We start from the raw sequence: 18,128 nt of genomic DNA on the forward strand, positions 1-18,128 counted from the left end.
CTTCTTCCAGTGCTAACTAGAAACAACCAGTCAGAGCCAGGAAGAGGGTCTTAGCGTTGTCAATCACCCTCCATGTGGCGCTACTCATCCCTCCATCAACCATCCCCACATGCTCTATGTTTTGCTACAATTTCTTCCTGATAAGTGAGTCTGTCATGAATGTTAGGCTAGTTACAATAGCCATCAATAACAAGATAAATGCTTTTTTCTCTGACGATAAGTTGTTTCTCCCCTATTAGCACACTGAGCAGCGAGCACATGAGGATGATTGACAGCGCTAAGACCCTCCTTCTGCTTGGTTATTTTTGGTCGGGAGCAGTGCATTACTTCAAACGGCAAACGTAGCAGAGGGAGGTGGTGAAGGAGATTAATCTGTTTACAGATTATCTTTTTCATAACAAACTGTTACAATATGATGACAGTTTTAACTAGCGGTGCACTGATTCCAGTTTTCTGGCCGATCGCCAATTATCAATCATTAAAAAGCGTGGTCTCCTGATTCCAATTTTGGCTGATAGCAAATTTGTTTGTCTGAAATGTTGCTAAATATAGGAAGAAAGTTGCTGAGTTGGTAGCAGTGGGGCGACTGTTGTTAAGTGCAAACGTAGAGACACGACCTGATGGGCCGGTCTGTCAGTCAAACCTCTCACTGCAGAGCAGAGGAGGACAGTGGCTGGTTTTTAGACTTTTGCTGAATTAGATAAGATCAGCTTCACGTGTAAGTGCCATCAACTGATTTCCCAAAAATAAGGATATCGGCACAGATAAATCGTCTGGCCGGTAAATTGGTGAACCTGTAGTTTTACAAACATGTGAAAAACATGTTACTTGCTGCAGCTTTAATCCGATAATAATTAATGATCCATCCCTCATGACATACAAAACTTGACCTTCATCTCCCTCATTTTGTATTTCAAACCACGACAGCTAGCCTGTTGTTTCTGTCTTTTTAAAATAAGAAAGCAATATGGATTACTCAGATCCAAAGCAGTTTGCCGCACATCAGATTTGGTGATCCCATCTCTGTAAAATCTGCTTACCGGTTTGATGTCGCGGTGCAGGAATCCCACTGAGTGGATGGCTTCGATGGACTCCAGGATCTGCTTGCCGAGTCGCAGGGTGGTACTCATGGTGAAGGTTCCTCTGGGCTGACTCCTCCGCAAGTCCGCCAGGTTACGACCCTGAAACGACACAAAGAGAGGAAATCAGACTTCCTCATCAGCACGAAACTCATAAAGCTGGTCATTTTAAAATACTGGAGGTTGAAAATTGGCCTGAAAATTAGGAGAAGTGCGTCTCTAGTTAAAAAAACAACAATCCATCCACAATAGAGTTAAATTTAAAGTATTTCTCAAACACATTCTAATCTTTATTGTTAGATATCAAATCATAAATACATTTTTGCTACTAATTCTTTGTCATAGAAGTACAGTAAATGAAATAATACAGATGTCGCCATCCTCCTGGTTAAAGTCGCCCGCGCTGTGACTCACCTGAAGCTGCATCACCACGTAGTTAAACTTGTCATTTCTTCCACAACCAATAAATTTACAGACGTGGTTTTTACCTAAAGAGAGAGAGAGAGAACATTATTTAACGCTTGCTCTGCTACCACACAATAATAGGAACAAATAGATACAATTATAATATCCAAGACTGACTGTATTTTTATTTAATCACTTCCACACTTTGTATTCATCACAAGCTTAAATAAGAAGGAGACAGAGTTCATAATTTCTATTTGTTATTTGCATATTAGAGCTGAGTCATTGTTCTAAAAAAAAAAAAAATTGTGTCATCAGCAAGCAGCACGATTAACTCCTCAGACAGAGACTGTCACTGAGGATCATTAGTGGATGTAGTCGTGCATTAGACAGCAAGAAAGACACCGGCTTTCCTCAAGGTTGGCTGGAATGATAGCTAAAACAGACAACATACTGGTTTACTTTGAGACTTTAAATGCTAAATGAATTTTTAGCTTTTAATCATACAATTAAATCATTACTTTTTCACGTGCACTCACTGCAAAAACACAAAATCTTACCAAGTAGCTTTTCTGCAAGACTTAGAAGCTTGTTTTAAGTAAATAATTCTTAAATATTGATGAAAAATTGGTGGCTATGTCACTTGTAACAAGACATGTTTCCCTTGATATATGTGAAATAGTCAGCCAATGAAATTCAAACTTTTCCATCAATATTAAAGAATTATTTACTTAAAACAAGCTTCCAAGTCTTGCTGAAAAGTTACTTGTTCGTTAGTTTTCTTATTTCAAGTGTGTTAAGATATTTGCACTAGAAACTAACCAAAAATACTTAGTAAGATTTTGTGTTTTTGCAGTGCAAGCAACTTAATTTATCACAAGTGGACTCCATTTAAACCATAGAAAAATCTAGCAAAACACTAAAAACACTTTTTTCTACGTTGCTGTAATGGAGTCTTTTTGTCTAGAGAGAGGAAAGGGATTAATTTAATATAGTTTGGGATACAAACGTAATATAACAAAATACGGAAAAGGTGAAGTGATGTGAATACTTTCTGTATCCTCATTAATATTTAGAAAAATGTCCCTTAGAAAGTTACAGATAAGACCCTCCATCAAAATAGTTCTGGATTTTCTAATTAGAAATGGTGACGCTTATTTAGGTGGTGAGAGCTTTTTCATTATAACCCTAACATTTTCACCAGGTTCAGTTTGGGGTTTTTAATCATTTCAAAATCAGCTTTGATATGCAACCTGTGACCCTCAGAAGAAAGAAAACTGCTTAGGAAACCCAGCTGACCTCAAGAAAACCATAACAGAAAAGATGGTGAAACTGTTGCGCTCTTTGAATGCAAGTGTTTCAAATAACTACCATCCTACTGTTGCACACTTAATAATTAATCAGTGTGATTTCGCAGGGGTTTTTTTTTTGTTGTTGACAAATGTTAACACAAACAGTGAGCCTGTCTGCTGATCAACCGTTACTGCGCTGAATGTGTGCATTGGCTAGCTTCGTAAATGCACACAATCTGGCTGTAACAAGAGATCGTTCATAACTTTTTCTCAAATATCAGGTTATTTCACGTTAGCTCACATCTCCTACACATTCGAGATAACATAATTTACCTGTTAACGACACAGACAAGAGCGACAGTGAGCGCCTCCGCGGACCAGCCGTTACCGCCACCGAACAGCCGTTGGCTCGCTGAGTCAGGAGAGCTCACTGTTCTATACGCCCACTGGTGGCGAACTGCTGTAACTACAGCTTAATTCCTCCCTCAGTCCGAATGGGCTCTTTGCACCTCAGCTTCCGCGTTCGAGGAAAAGCGGCTCGATCGTTTCCGGTCTATTGAAAATGGCTCTTTACACTGGGTATTTGCAGGGCTTGTCCAAGGTAACAATTAATGATGTACATCGATCCGAAGCCCCAACAAGTAAGCTGGAGAAACGTTTTAAGATGTTCGCCTCGTTATACGTTCACAGATATGAAGGTGGGTTTTACTTTCTTTAAACTTTGTGGCTATCATGCTTATGCTAGTAGGCAATATTCTCAGACATTTTTCTTGTAAAAATGTGCTATTTAAGTATCTAAACATTTTTATCCATTCTAACGGACAGTGTTTTTACCTTATTTTCAAGTATATTACGTGTGTTTATTGTTGTTAGTGTCAGAGACCAAGTAACGGGGGATTTTACGGTTCAGGCTTTTTGCTTCTGAAGCATGAGGAAACACAACAAGCCCCATAGCTTAACAGTAGAGCAGCTCTGGTGTCGGAGTTCTAGTTCAGTTGACTGTTCAGGTTCAAAGTTGTTGCTTTTAGAAAAATATGGCCGTGTACCTTAAGGTCTCCGTGTTATTAGTTTTGCATGCTTCTTGTGAAGCAGGATGGTGTTTACAGCGGTTTGTACAGGCGGATCAGTTGCTCGGCTGTCTGACTCTGGTCTGCTCTCTCGTTCCCATAAACTCTCGTTCAGGCTGAATACAGAAGTGATTCCATGGAAATAACACAGGAAGCTCCTTTACCTTCTTATTTAGGCTGAAGACGTTGATCCAGAGTGAAGTGACGGCTGTAAACTTTGCTGTGGGGCGTTAGCTTTAACTGGTAGCGACGAATATTTACAAGCCACCGTCTTCTTAATTCGGGACCGCTTGGAAATCCATGAAAACTTAAAAGCCCATTATATTAGGAAGACAACAATGTTCATAGTATTGTTTTATTTGCTTCTGAAATAAGACTTTGTCTTTTCTAGCTGTCATGGTAACTCAAAGCGGAAAAAAGAGAGCCGCATTTGCGCATGCGGTTGTGACGTCAGCGCGGCAGGTGCAAAGAGCCCATAGCAGAAGAAGTACAGCTTAAAAACAGTTCATACTGTCTGATCTGAACTGGTCTTAAATTTAAATAAGAAAAGGGTGGGGGTGTTATTTCTAATGTCCATTCCATCACATAACACTGTCAAGATATGGCAATTTGTGTCTTCCACATTTTTTTAAGACGTCAACTGCATGTTTCTTGTAAATTAATTATAATGTATTTAATTATGGTTGCCTATTGATGCTTTTATAGATTCCAATAAGCTAGGAAGTGTCCCATTAAACTAAGGTAGTTTAATGTTGTATATAGCTCCATTTTTTTTGTTTCTTCGTCTGCATAAACCAACTATTCAAACTCTCTATGCAGGACAACCAAAATAGATTCTGGCTAATCAAAAAATATAGATAAAATTAGATGTCCTCTGTTCGTCTTCTGTCATGTTTTCACACATATTAACTGTGTTACTTTGTGTGTTTTGTTGCTGCGTCTTGGCCAGGATTCCCTTGGAAAAAAGTCTTTTTTTTTATCTCAATGGGATTTTATCCTGGTACAAAAAAAAACAACAACAAAAACCAACTGGATTAAGATTAAAAATGTGCTAAAAATTAATTCTAATTACTTTACAGGCAGCATTAACATTGACGATGCACTTTCAGAGAGAAAAGAAAATGTGGTTTATTCATTTGATGTTAAATAATTCACACAAAGTGAGAGTGAGAATATTCGCTGTGACCTGCTAGAAATGGCGAAGGGAGAGAGACTGATGGACCATGAAAAGTCGATCAGTCCAGCAGCTTAATATGCCTCTGTGACAAAGTGGAGGCTGCTTGAGTCATCAATAACCCACCCAGCCAACCGCATATTGCCTTAACATGTGACACAATCAACACTTAGGTGATATAACACTGTTACACAACATGCGTCACTGTTTTCTCATCTACTATAATTCAGTATGTGGAAGAGCTGCATAATTTGGCTTTCCATGGTTTTATAAATCACGCTACATCAAAAAAGATAAAAAATAAAAAAATAAAAAATAATAAATATATGTGCAAGTTAGAACAGAAATCAGATTAGTTAAAATTTTCTGTAACTGAGAGCTGAATGTGAATTTCTTTTTAGATTTCTGTGCCATCTTGCATCTTCTGGACCCAAATGTTGTTTTGCACACTCATATAAATCCTCAATAGATGAGATGAGCTGAGGTGTGCCTCAGGAACTAGTTCTTGTCCCACTTCTACTCTCCATTTACATGGTTATTTTTAACCTGCTGACAGGGTTCATTGCCATTACTATGTAGACAAAGATTAAATACAAAAAGGTACAGTCATATTCATTAACTTTGAATAGTAAAGAAAAGAACACACTATATAGATTAATTACACACAGCCCTTACTTCTGCTTTCTATGATGATTTTCTGCTTACAGCTGATGGAAACTCCACATTTAAGATCAGAATATTATATCACCAATAAAAAAACCTAGTTAAAGCTGCAGTAAGTATCTTTTATAAAATTATGTTTTTTACATATCTGTTAAAACTATCACGATGTCCTGACAGTACAGTAGGAAACAGATAATCTTGTTTAGAATAAAGTTCCAGGGAATAACAAAGAGTAGAGGAAATGGAACTGCTATGTAAATAGTCTTCAACCACTGCAAAAATAAGAGCATAAATATAAACGTTTGACTAGAGTTACTAAATAAACTTTAACACAGATGTTGAAATTTATTCAAATGAAAGTTTACAAAACTTCTAAGTAAATTTTGGAAAATGACATTTGAAAGCTAAGTGCGCTAAACATTTTCAAAGGTAGCTAACACACTAAACAAAAAAATGAGCTCCACTAATGGAAACATAGAAACTTGATATATGATATATCAAGTTATTTCTCTTGTTCCCTGGCATGATTAAAGGTGCTACTTTGCAATAATCTGTGTTAAAAATCTCACATAAATACCAGTAAGAGTTTAAAACATTTATATAGATTTTTAAAATAAAAACGTCTCTAGCTTGAAGTATTTACAGTAGGTGTTTCACTTGATGGAAAAAAATGTATATGTGTTAAAAATGTGTCAGCTCTCACCCTGCAGCTTCTTGAGAACTGCCACCTCCATCTTCAGCACCTGTTTGGGCTGCTGGGCCGACTCCACCTTTAACGCCACATTCTCCCGTGTCAGCAGGTCCAAGGCCTCGTAGATTTCCCCAAACCCGCCCCCACCAATCTTTTTCAGCTGCCACACAGTGACCCAAGATGGAGACAATTAGATCCACATTCTCTACCATAGAAAAAATATGACACAAATATCAGACAGAACTAGGGTTGAGCGACATGGAGTAAAAATAAAATTTTGCTTGGTTTTGTTTTTAAGAAAAGAAATTTTAAATAATAGAAAATATTTTCAAAAAGTGTCTTTTATTTTAATCTGTGATTAAAATAATCACAGATTATTAAAAATATTTTTTGTTTAATTACAAAAACATAGTCATAATATTGACAGAATAAAGATGCAATTTCAAATGGAAAACTTTGTAAAGTTCTGAGAAAAAAAGTTAGATTAGTGAAAAAAAGTTTTTATTTAGAGAGTACCCAAAGATTGTGCATAAGTATCAGCAGCACTACTTTAACTTATTTTTAATCAAGTAAAAGTAAAATGTAGCCGTCCAAGAAATTATTAAAGTACCGGTAGTAGTAAAAAAGCATTTGGTAAAAAGTCTACTCAAGTTACTGTGTAACTAATCAAATAATTTAATGCTTAAGAATTACATAATCAGGCGTTCCAAAATATAAAGTTATGTGGAAATTTTGGTATTTTAGGTACCAAATTAAAAATAATTTATGTAAGTAACATAATTACAAAATAGCAAAATCAGACAAAGAAAGGATGTTCTTGCTCACCACTTTCCATCGGTCCTTGACCATACAGTTTGGCGGCAGGATGTCGGCCTGCTCGGACGTCCCGTTCATGTTGCCGTTGTCCTGGAGGCCGGGGACTAGGCACTGCATCTGCCAGCTAGCCAGAACTCGAGCAGCTCCAACCTTAAAAGAGCCATTTATCTGCGAGAACAGGGCAGGAGGTGAAAAAAAGAAGGGTGGACAGGAAATGCAAGACAGAATATTTTACCACCTTAAACTGGGAGATTAACCTGCAGCTTTGTCCCGCGAGAATTATTGACCCTTTGCAACTACGTCACTAAATCATTCGAGGCGCCATGATGGACGTCGGAAGTGAGGGACGGTAATATTGAACAGGGCAACTTGAAAATGTTTTCCCAAGTTGGTTTTGCCAGTTTATTCATGGCTTCTTCCTGTTCGAGTCGAACTAATTTGTCTGTGAATGTAACACACCTGGTTGAGGCTCATAGACGCGGTATTTACAAAAGTTGGAAACAGCTAGCTTAGAAACCGACCCCTACTTCCTCCCTCCTGAAGTGTTGATCAAATTACCAACCTTGCCTGAATCCACACCACATGATTTATATCACTGTGTTAAAAACAGCGTTTCCCTTACACCGCAGCGGGATTAAAAACGTACAAAAGGCGAGATGCTAACCAGTTATTGCCATACATGCTAGGCTACATGACGGCGCGGCACTGTCTCCATGGTTACAATGCCGCACCGTACGTTCGACGAGTACTTTCTCCATAATGCAATATTTGATATGTTTCTAATCATACTTACTTATAAAGTAGACGAATGTTAATCTTATCTTGTAAAAAGTGTTCGCTGCAAATCTGCCATTACACTGAGGGCTGACAGTCATTATTATGGACAGCCGCTATCCATCTCCGCTGTATCTTTCCTCATTAAAAGTTATATAAAATGACAAGTTTGGTTTGCATCCTTGTCTGTTATGGGGCCGACCTCACAGTGCCCTACGACCATTTAAACTGAAATCAACTAAATAAAAGCGACATTAGATTACAGATGTCTGTTTTCAGACTAACTTTCAAGGAGCGCATTGGCTGTTTTGACGTCCGTAATGGCGGAGTGGGCGGAGTTCTGGAGACCGTGACATCACGTGCAAAGGGCCAATTGCAATCCAGTAAAACAACAAGCACTAGATATGGCTGACTGCTATGAGAAGCCATTCTTGAGCTGGATCAGGCTACAGGCTGGTAGGAGGGTTGCAGTTGGCGTTGTGGTGAAGGGAGGGAGTGTGATGGTATTTGCAGTAATTGAAGCAAATATCATTTCTGCAAAGGAAGCAGCTGGACCCCTTTGGGCTTGAACTGAAGCGAATCATCGAAAACCAGAACAATATGAACCAACAACAACCACAAGCATGGCGCAGGGACACGGACCCATAAGGCTCTGAAGGGATTTAAACTCCATTGCAGGTGGTTAAAACATGTTTAAGCTGTAGCTAAACAGTCCAAGGAATAAGCTCTCCAGTTTCCTGACAGTTATTGTTTCACCTGGCATTTTAAGCTCATTGCCAAAACTACAGTACCAAGATGAGGAAATGATCGGGATCCATCACAAAGAAATTATTTCAACATACAGTAAAAAAATTAAGACATCTGCATCTTTATTTATATTTGGTATTCCAAAAAGAAACGTGAAAAATTCATGGTTTTAATCCAACGGTTCAAAGTTCTTCTAACATGATGCCAGAGAAATTTACAGGAGTTTTCTCTAGATTTATGAAGCCTAGAAAAGCAAAAAAAAAATCCCCTCCCCCAACCATTGTTGCACACTTCTAAACAACTTAATCCTCTGTACAATGTAAAACAAAATGATAAGTAAATGTCTCTAATTTATGGTAAAATCCCAGCAATTGTGGTTGCCTGAAAAAATTCTGCCTATATTTTACCATAAGTTAAAGTGTAGCAAGAAAGCTTGATTTTCTTTAAATATAGCGCACATTGCTAGTTAGCTTGATTAAAAAAACAGAAGCACCAGTTACCCTTATTCAGGAAATAACATTTAAGATTACATGACATAGCCCAAATAATAAATTTATATAATATTTTATATATTGGTTAATTTATAGATATAAGAACTTAAAAGTTACTGCTTATGTAAATGTTTATTCTACATTTTAGATTAAATCTGTAGAAGAAAATCAAAACATCCGTCAATAAATGTTATAATGAAATTAATATCACTAATAACCATTACATTGGATTACATTAGTAGCTCCATTTTTCATTCTAAATTTCTGACAGTACTTTTACTGAATCTCATATAAACTCATGCCTCATGGGATGACAAACACTGCTCTTCAACCCTGGTTGTAAAATCCATTATGGCTGCCACACACAAACACCCTGATGGCTCAAGTAACGAGCAGTTTATTTACGTTTCGGACAGTTCTTATCTCACTAAGTCCCTAGTTTTTTCTGAGCAGTACGGCATTGTCTGGTGCAGCTCAGTACGCCATGTTATCTGTTTTCACTGTAAAAGCGGTCCATACAACCGACCCATAATGCACCATTCCTGGGTCTCCTTTAGTTGGTACAATGGTACGGTGAACTACCATTGTAGTTCAAATAAACTACTACCAACATTTTTGATGTGTAATGATGGAATTTGGCCAAATGTAATGCTTCAGTTGTTAACTTTGTATTTTTATTATGTAAAGCACTTTGAACTGTTTGTTGTTGCTGAAATGTGCTGCATTTCAGCAACTTAAACTTGATTGATTGAGTGATTAGAGTAGAGCTGCATGCAACACACAAGAGTCCATTGACTGACAGAAAAACGTCACTGCTTACGACAAGTAAAGGCAAATTAGTGTGCCATGTTTGTGGTCACACTAGAATGACGTAGCACCGCCTGCTCAGTGAGATTCCAGTTAGCAGTTAAAAAACCTCCTGAACACCATAAAATAACGTAACAAACCTCACCGAACCACATCACTCAGTGGAAACGGGGCTCTAGCATTGTATAACTTTTGTTAGAAACACACAGATGATACACACATATTTTAATTATTATTAGATTGTCCTGCTAATCCTAGTTAGCCACTGAGACCAACCAAATACCACTGGTTTTCCAGCTTACAACAGATTGGCGTCACCATTTCAAGATCTGAATTCGGAGGGAAATGTAACAGCTAGCGTTAGCTAACCAGGTTTTTCATGAGAATAAATCTGGAAGCAGCTCTGCAAGCACACATTCGAATCAATATTTCCCAAATATGTTGAACTGTCCTTTTAGAGAAGTAAATATATTTAGGGCCAGTAGCAGCTATGAGCGTTGGGTTATATAAGGATTTTATTCTGAAATAGTACATCCTACTGAAAACAGTTAAACAAAAGAGGTTCGTATAATTTTACCAAATTTTTTTAGTGTTTCTAAGAATAAAATAGATAGTGTTGACACAAAACAGCTGCTATTGTGAAAATAAAAACAAATCTTTAACGGTGAAAAGGAAACCAGAACCCAAAAACATTTTTTGAAGCAGCCAGCAGTGACTTCTGACCGGGAAGACGAGCTGCAAGGAGGTGAAAAAATATCTGCTCCCTTAAAGACTTCTTCAGTTTTTGCTTTTTTTTTTATCACATAAAGATGTTTCAGATCATCAAACAAATTCTAAGATTGGGTAAAGAAAACCAGATAACAATGACGGGAGAAAGATATCCAAACTAACTTGGCCTCATTGTTCAATCATGAATTAACTGTAAGTAAACTACATTTTTCTTAAATGGGCGGCCTGATTACTGCCTGACCTGCAGATAAAATAAATAATTTAAATACAATCTCTCCCACAGCTTAACAATGTCATCTAGCAACATATATCTAAACTAAATATATTGTGTTGGCAGTCACAATAAGCAATAAATCAATTAATTGCATGATAAACTAAAAGAAGTTCAATAATTTCTATTTGCAAGATTTATTGTTTTTCTCTTTCTACCAAAAACTGGATTAGAAACGTTTTCAGTCTGGTATTTTGGTCTCAACCAGCCCTTTCCTGAAGGACAGTTTTGGTTGCAGAGAATTCATTGTTGTTGTTTTGTTTATTTATTTTTGGACATTTGAAATGTCTTCCAGTTCCAGTGCTAAATGTCCATTAAAATCTAAAGTTTATTGATCTTTCAGAATGTGTTCTTGAATTATTATTACCTGAAAATGGCCTCAAAACAGCAATATTATTATCATAATGACTTCTGGGACAATTTATTATCCTGCAAGATTTGTTATTGTGATAGGCCGAGACATAAAACACAAAAACAGTAGAAAAACAAAAACCATAAATCTGAAAGAGTTTATCGAGCCAATCTAAAGAACCAAAACACAGTAGAAAGTCCCGTTCTGGAATTAAATCCAATTCAGAAACTGTATAACTGTTCATACTTGAAAACATTTCTGCTATATGCAAATTCCTAAGTATTAATACTAGTTTTTGCACCTAAGATAACACAATCTGTTGTTAGCTTTACGGAGCAATTACTTTTTTTATATATAAGGTCAGGTTGTTCTTAATAGCTTTTATCCCTTAATGAATGAAACCATCCTTTGAAAACTGCCTTTTGTATTTACTCAGGTTATCCTTATCAAATATTAATATTTGTTTGATGATCTGAAACACATAAGTAAAACAAAAAAGCAAAAACAGAAAAATCTGGAAGTAGGAAAACATTTTTCACAGCCCTCTAAATAAACAAATAATCCAGGTATCTTTTGTAGTTTATTTTAAAGAAACTCCAGATTAAGTAACTGTCTTAACCTTATAGAGTTTTCTGTTCCACACAAACATCAGAGCAGCTGATTTCTGACACTGGGTTAGATGTTGCAACTGCAAAGTGATCTAATCCCAAAGGATGTGATTATTCTGAACTAGAAAAGCATAAAAACTGTTCATCCACTCTATTGATTACTAACATCAGCTGCATTAGTCTCACAGCAGCTGTCTACCATTTCCCTTGGTGTTCTCCAGCCAGTTATCCCAAACTAAACTCTACGTGTTGCTCCTCTTGGATACAACATATCGGCCATGAATGGTTATCAGCTTCCAGTGAATTTGTGGGGGAAACCTTAAGTTCGAAATGATGCATGTCAGTCCCCAAACCATGCTGTTCTGCATGCAATGCCCAAGCCGTCATCAGTGCATGCAGAGTTGTCAGGCGCGCTATAGGGATCACATTAGAGGGTTCTCTGTATTTCCGGTCTGACCAGGCCTCTCGGAGGACTGGAAAGACTGCAAAAGAAAAGAGGAGGCTTCTCTGTATCTTCAGTGATACAGTTCATTAACAGCAGTACCAATATCGCCAACAGATACGCAGCCACCAGCAGCTGCAACACTGGAGATGCAGTGAAACCTGCTGCAGAATTCAACACGCTGCTGAGACTCCAGTCACTGCAGAGGAGAGGGACCACTAAGTCTCCCTGAAAGCACAGCAACAGTCTTACATAACTGCAAACACATCAGAATCTGCTGTTTTACTTGTTATATAGATGGAAAATAGGTGGATATCACAAAATAATACATAAACTGATTTGAGGTGTGCGTGGCCACCAATATTACAAACTCATTAAAGCCATTGGTGAGTTTTTTGTTGTTCAAAAATAATTAATGTTTTCATAAACCTTCTAGCTGTTTTTGCACCATTTGTTTATATGTAAGACTATTAAATATTTTCACACATTACATAGATGCTCAAGCAATGTTGAAATATCACCTAAACTGCAAAAAGTAAACATATTTGTATACTTTAAGCACATATTCTTCTTTTAGGCTACAAAAATTAGCTTTTGTTTTTCTTAAATCTTAGCGTTTAGTTTTGTAATTTCTGCCACTTGCTGCAGTATTTTGCATTTTGATTTGAGGGCTGTGATTACTTCTTTTTCATCCAAGAAATACTCAAAATTAAACAAAAAAATATATTGTTAGCTTTAAGTTCAGAACACAGTTGTTCTCATACTTTGCATGTGAAAGATATCAAATGTTGCATGTGTTTTGGCCCTCCTGGCTTTCCATACATGAGTCAGGAGAGCCAGAGCTGAGCATACACACAGAGCAATTGTTTATCAGAATTGAGATCGTACCTTAATACGTAACATTTGTGAGATTTAAATGCAACTGCCACAAATTATTGTTTGCTTACATAGACATATGCGCTCACATCAGTCTCACTGCACATAGATAAAATTTTTGAGCAAAACTGGAGGAAAAGCAAAGTGTTAAAACACCAAAATCCTCCATGGGTGTGATCCAAATTAACTATTAATAAAGGTAGTATAAAGCACTTCTATATGCACAAATAAAACAGCATTCAGCACTGATGTGTAAAATAGAGCAGGAGGCTTAGTGGTCCAGCAGAAGTAAACTACGGGTCGTAACGGGACCTCAGCAGCAAATCAAAGTGAATCATCCTGACAGACACCTCCTCTACAATCAAACCGCAGTCTTGTCTTCTTCTATCTACAAATCTATCAGTTTATCATTGTGGAGGAGAGGGTGGGATGCTCTGCCAATAGCTGAGTTTTCATCATTCCAGTTTTGATCTGAGAAAGTCACTCAGAGCTCACCATAGTTCTGAGCTCCTGGAAAACCTGATGGTTTACAACAAATCCTGAGCGGGAAAAAACCCTTCCTGTTCCTTTGTCAGCCTACAAGCCAAAACAGAGGGCACAGTTAACCATCAGAGGATGCGAACGCACCGACTGCCACAGGGTCGTCTGTCCTCGCTTCAAAAGGAGGCAGAACATGAAGGGGAAGGACTTCATAAACAGAGTTTACATCTTTAAATCCTCAGAGACCAAATGCATATTGTAAAAATGAAAGAAAAGAAAATGATATTCATTTAGTTTTACCATGTAATGCTAGATTCACCATAAACCAAAACTGTAAGATTTTAAAAGAATTGTGTAAAAATGTTTGAATCTGAGTTGTTTCAGATTTTTTGTTTGGTCCTCGTTTCCTGTCATTCAACCAGCTGCAAGATGTATTTTTTAAATGCAGTCTCATTGCAGATAATTAGTTAAGAAATGCAAACTACCACGTCACCTCATGTTTGTTGACGTCAATTTCCTGATGTATATATTAAAATATTCAGATGTTAAATTAAATTAATGAAATCAGATGATTGACATTTGCTTCTGCATATAAAATTCAAAATCAGGAAGGATAAAATATATTTCAGAGTCAAGTGCGTAAATCCCATCTCATTATTGGGGGGGACCATAAACAGGAACATTTCTTAAGAGCAATTTTGGGGGGGTCGGCAAAGTTACAGTGAAATGTAACGCAAGATATGGTTTAAAATGTTTTTACACCACATTCAAGCTACAGGACTAAAAATGACTAGTAATGCACATTAAACATGTTTTAGTCTCAGCCTGCAGAGAAGTAAAACTAAAATTTAAATGTTGCTTAGATACGAGTTTTGTCCAGTTTGACTGATCTAATCTCTGCCGCATCTTTACAAAAATTTAAGGTTCTAAATACAATAGCTTTAATGAGTAACAGCTCTTAATAAAATTCCTCATAAACACTGATTTATTGAAATGGCTCCCAATACAAGTTATGGGCTATTTAAATAATAACTTGTTCAGTTTTGTCATGTCCTGGGTGACTGAGAACAGAGTAGATAGAAATTAATATCTGGGGAATGTCATAATTTAAACGTTAACACTTAAAGCACGAGAGTTTACACAGAAAAATATTCCGATTTTATTTTGTGGTTTTAAAGGCTCTACGTTGAAGACAGTGAGAAATAAGGAGTAAATTTTATCTGTTCTCGGCTCCCAAACACAGAGCTGGGTCCACTTGCTCAGCTCGTCCCTCCCGTTTCAAACTCTTCTAATTTAACTAAAAGTTAAAGAATCTCAATATGAATGTTTGCTACCTTTGACAAAAAAGCTTAAGTCCATGAAAGCAGTGTAGCAGTTTTGCTAATAAGGCAGCTTATCATGACTCAGCCGAATTAAGAAAATAACGAACTGCAGTCTGATTTTTATTGTTAATGTGTTTATTCCCACTGAGCAGTGAATGTAAATAAAATGTTTACATGTCTTTTGCTGTAAGTATTTACTTACTGGAGGGGTTTTTGTTTGTGATGCAGAACTACAGCTAACAGTTAGCTCCTCACTTCAGTGGCTCTGACCAGCCTGTACCATTTGGTACAGGTCCACTTTGGACTGAACCATTGTTCTAATAAGGGTGGGGGGGGACCTAAAAATTAATTCTTATTTTTCTCTAAGATAAATGGCAGATATATCGGGGTTTTTTTTGGTTTTTTTGCCTTTTTATATTGATATTATTTAAATGCAAACGTTTCTTCAATAATTTTTTTTATGGGGATAATTCTAAACTTTTCCAAGATTGGGAGGGTCCAGACCCCCCCTGACCCCTCTTGGATTTACGCCTATGTTCAGAGTCTATGATATTTTCATTTACTGGTTTCATAATTTTCCAGAATCAGTTTTATAGATGATCCTTTCAGTTTTTATGACAATAAGACATCAGTCACCTATAGTTTATATTTAATACCGAAGCTTGCTTCCCATTTGACAGTGAGGTAAAAATCTATTTCTCAATTTTTTCTGTACAACCTGATGAACTGAAATCTATAAAACTGACTAATAGGAATTATTCTAGGTTTAAATCCTTTAAATGACAGTTCGTGACCATCATTCTTGTAATTTCACAAAAATTTAAAGAACTAGAATATCAACACTAAACTGAATTCAGTTCCATTACCAACCATTGGCATCATAAAAAAAAAACATGATGGCCAAATTAAAAGATTTTTGAGAGGTATGAATATTTTTGGTTTGACCAGCTAAAGCACTGGGACTCCAACCAAAAACTTACATTTATAATTAAATTTAAAACACAATAAATACTGTGTTTTGCAATATCACATTTGCGCACACTTGTGTTGCATGTGATAATTGTTGGCTACACTTGATTTTATTTAGGGATAGATAGATGAAAAGGGGTTAAACATAAATAAACTCAAAAATATTAAGGTTTTTATTTGTGAAACTATTCATCTTTTTTCTTCCACTTCACATTTTTTTAAAAATGCAGATAAATAACACTAAAGTTTTGCTTTAATGTGACAAATTGTGGATGAATTTAAAGGCATTTTAAGTGTATAGATTTATTTAAAGTGTTTTGCTAGTTAAGTAACTTTAAAGGCTCGCTTGTGTCATTTTGAACTACTGCACAACTGGCACCATTCCAATATAAAAGCACCAAAAGCATCTCCTCAGCTGTTTATCCACCTCATGTTTCGTCTTGAAGATGGTTTATCACTTCATGTCATTAAAATGTTATGGATGCCTTCACTAAGTAGTTTTGGAATTGCAAAATAAGACTAATTTATGTAAAAGAGACATTGCTGTCTTCTGCTGCCTCAGCAGTTCGACTGATATTAACCGATGTGACAAAATACTGCAGTTAAATCCCAAACTAATTGAGATGGACTTCTTTTTTTTTTTGCATTGCAGTAAGACAATTTGCACACTCAAAGGTTTTCTGAGCCAAATTCTGAATTTCATGGTGAATCTGCCATTAGATGGAGAAGAAGAACATCAACAGTTTCATATTTGTGCCCGAAAACACATCAGTCAGGCGGCTGAGTCTACCTGAGAGCAGAGAATTACGCCTTTATGAAAGCATTCAGAAACAGCTAGTCGCCATTTTAAAGATTATCTTATCTTAAGATAATATTAATGATAAAAAATATGTATATATATAACACAATATATTGCCTTAGCTTCTAAAAACAACTAAACCAATCTTACAGAAAATGAAGCTAAACTAGGATAAAAAAAAACACAGAATTTTGTCATTTCTAATGTATTTATGAACTTTATTTTGAACCCTTTGCTGTCAAAATTGATCCCCATATTCCTACATGTCTCTTTTTTTATTTTTTTAATTAAAGGGAATCATAAAACAAATCATCTAAATAAACGTTTGCGAGATAAACAAAGAAATACACGCTGCTTGCCAATTTTTACATTAACATGTTAGCTAAAAAATGGCTGTTTTCTCTACTTCTCTAAGCTACATCTCTGTTTTTAAACATTAACGGCACAAACGGTAGACATATTTATTGGTCCAATGGTAATCTTTTACTGCAATAGCATATTCACAAGTACAAAATACAACCTTCAGTTTGAGAACATTTATTGGTGGGGAAATAAAATGTAAAATAAGAGGTTTTAACAGAAGCTTTGTTGAAATTTTAACTAAAAGTATGTGTGTTTTTGACAGATGAGACTTAGATTTTGTTGGTTTTTTGGGGGAAAGAAAGGGTTCATATAGGGTTAGTGTGGTGAAGGGATGAATATATGATAAAGTACCACACGTCCATAGTTAAGCATGGTGGAGGATGTGTGATGTTGTGGGCCCTTGAGAGTATAAGGCCTCAAAAACAACTCTTGGTGAAAAATGAAAAAAAGAAAAAACAAATTTTTCAAACATATCCACCGTAACAAGGGTATGAAATAGTGAACAGATTGACACCAAAAATCTGTCAGTATCATATCTGTGTTTTATTAACATTATAAAATAGAATAAAATAGCAACATACCCTAAGAAAATGCATCCATCCTACTTTTGTAAATGTTTTGTCTTTTTCTTTATCTTAAAACCAAACCAAGTAGGAGTAAAATGCAGGTTCTTATAAAATCTTTCAGTAGATATTTCTCAAAAATTTATAATGTGGCTTTTTTCTTAAGGTCATCTAATATCGGTGGCTCTAAACAAGCTTTATGTCGCCAGACTCTTTGGATTGTGAGGTAATTTGTGAAAAGTTGAAAGCGTGAGATTATGTTGCTGCAGTAAAAGATAATCTAACTTAAATAATTTTTATACATGTTTAGCAGGTCTAATCATAAATGTGAAACAGACAGAAATATTA

At 36.3% G+C, this 18,128-nt stretch overlaps 1 protein-coding gene across 2 annotated transcripts in view; it reads right to left on the reverse strand.

Annotated features, from left to right (window-relative positions):
- ttbk1 (tau tubulin kinase 1) overlaps nucleotides 1–18,128 on the reverse strand; it is a 63,060-nt gene that overhangs the window by 40,159 nt on the left and 4,773 nt on the right. For both annotated transcript variants that reach the window (XM_023333820.1, XM_023333819.1), the window contains exons 2-5: nucleotides 7,197–7,355; nucleotides 6,384–6,531; nucleotides 1,494–1,567; nucleotides 1,041–1,181 (exon numbers count right to left, since the gene is read on the reverse strand). In XM_023333820.1, the coding sequence (XP_023189588.1) occupies nucleotides 1,041–1,181; nucleotides 1,494–1,567; nucleotides 6,384–6,531; nucleotides 7,197–7,304 (471 nt within the window). In that variant the 5' untranslated portion in view covers nucleotides 7,305–7,355. The remainder of the gene's footprint in view (nucleotides 1–1,040; nucleotides 1,182–1,493; nucleotides 1,568–6,383; nucleotides 6,532–7,196; nucleotides 7,356–18,128) is intronic.

Source organism: Xiphophorus maculatus, chromosome 5 (genome assembly GCF_002775205.1).
Source record: "Xiphophorus maculatus strain JP 163 A chromosome 5, X_maculatus-5.0-male, whole genome shotgun sequence".
Taxonomy (NCBI): domain Eukaryota; kingdom Metazoa; phylum Chordata; class Actinopteri; order Cyprinodontiformes; family Poeciliidae; genus Xiphophorus; species Xiphophorus maculatus.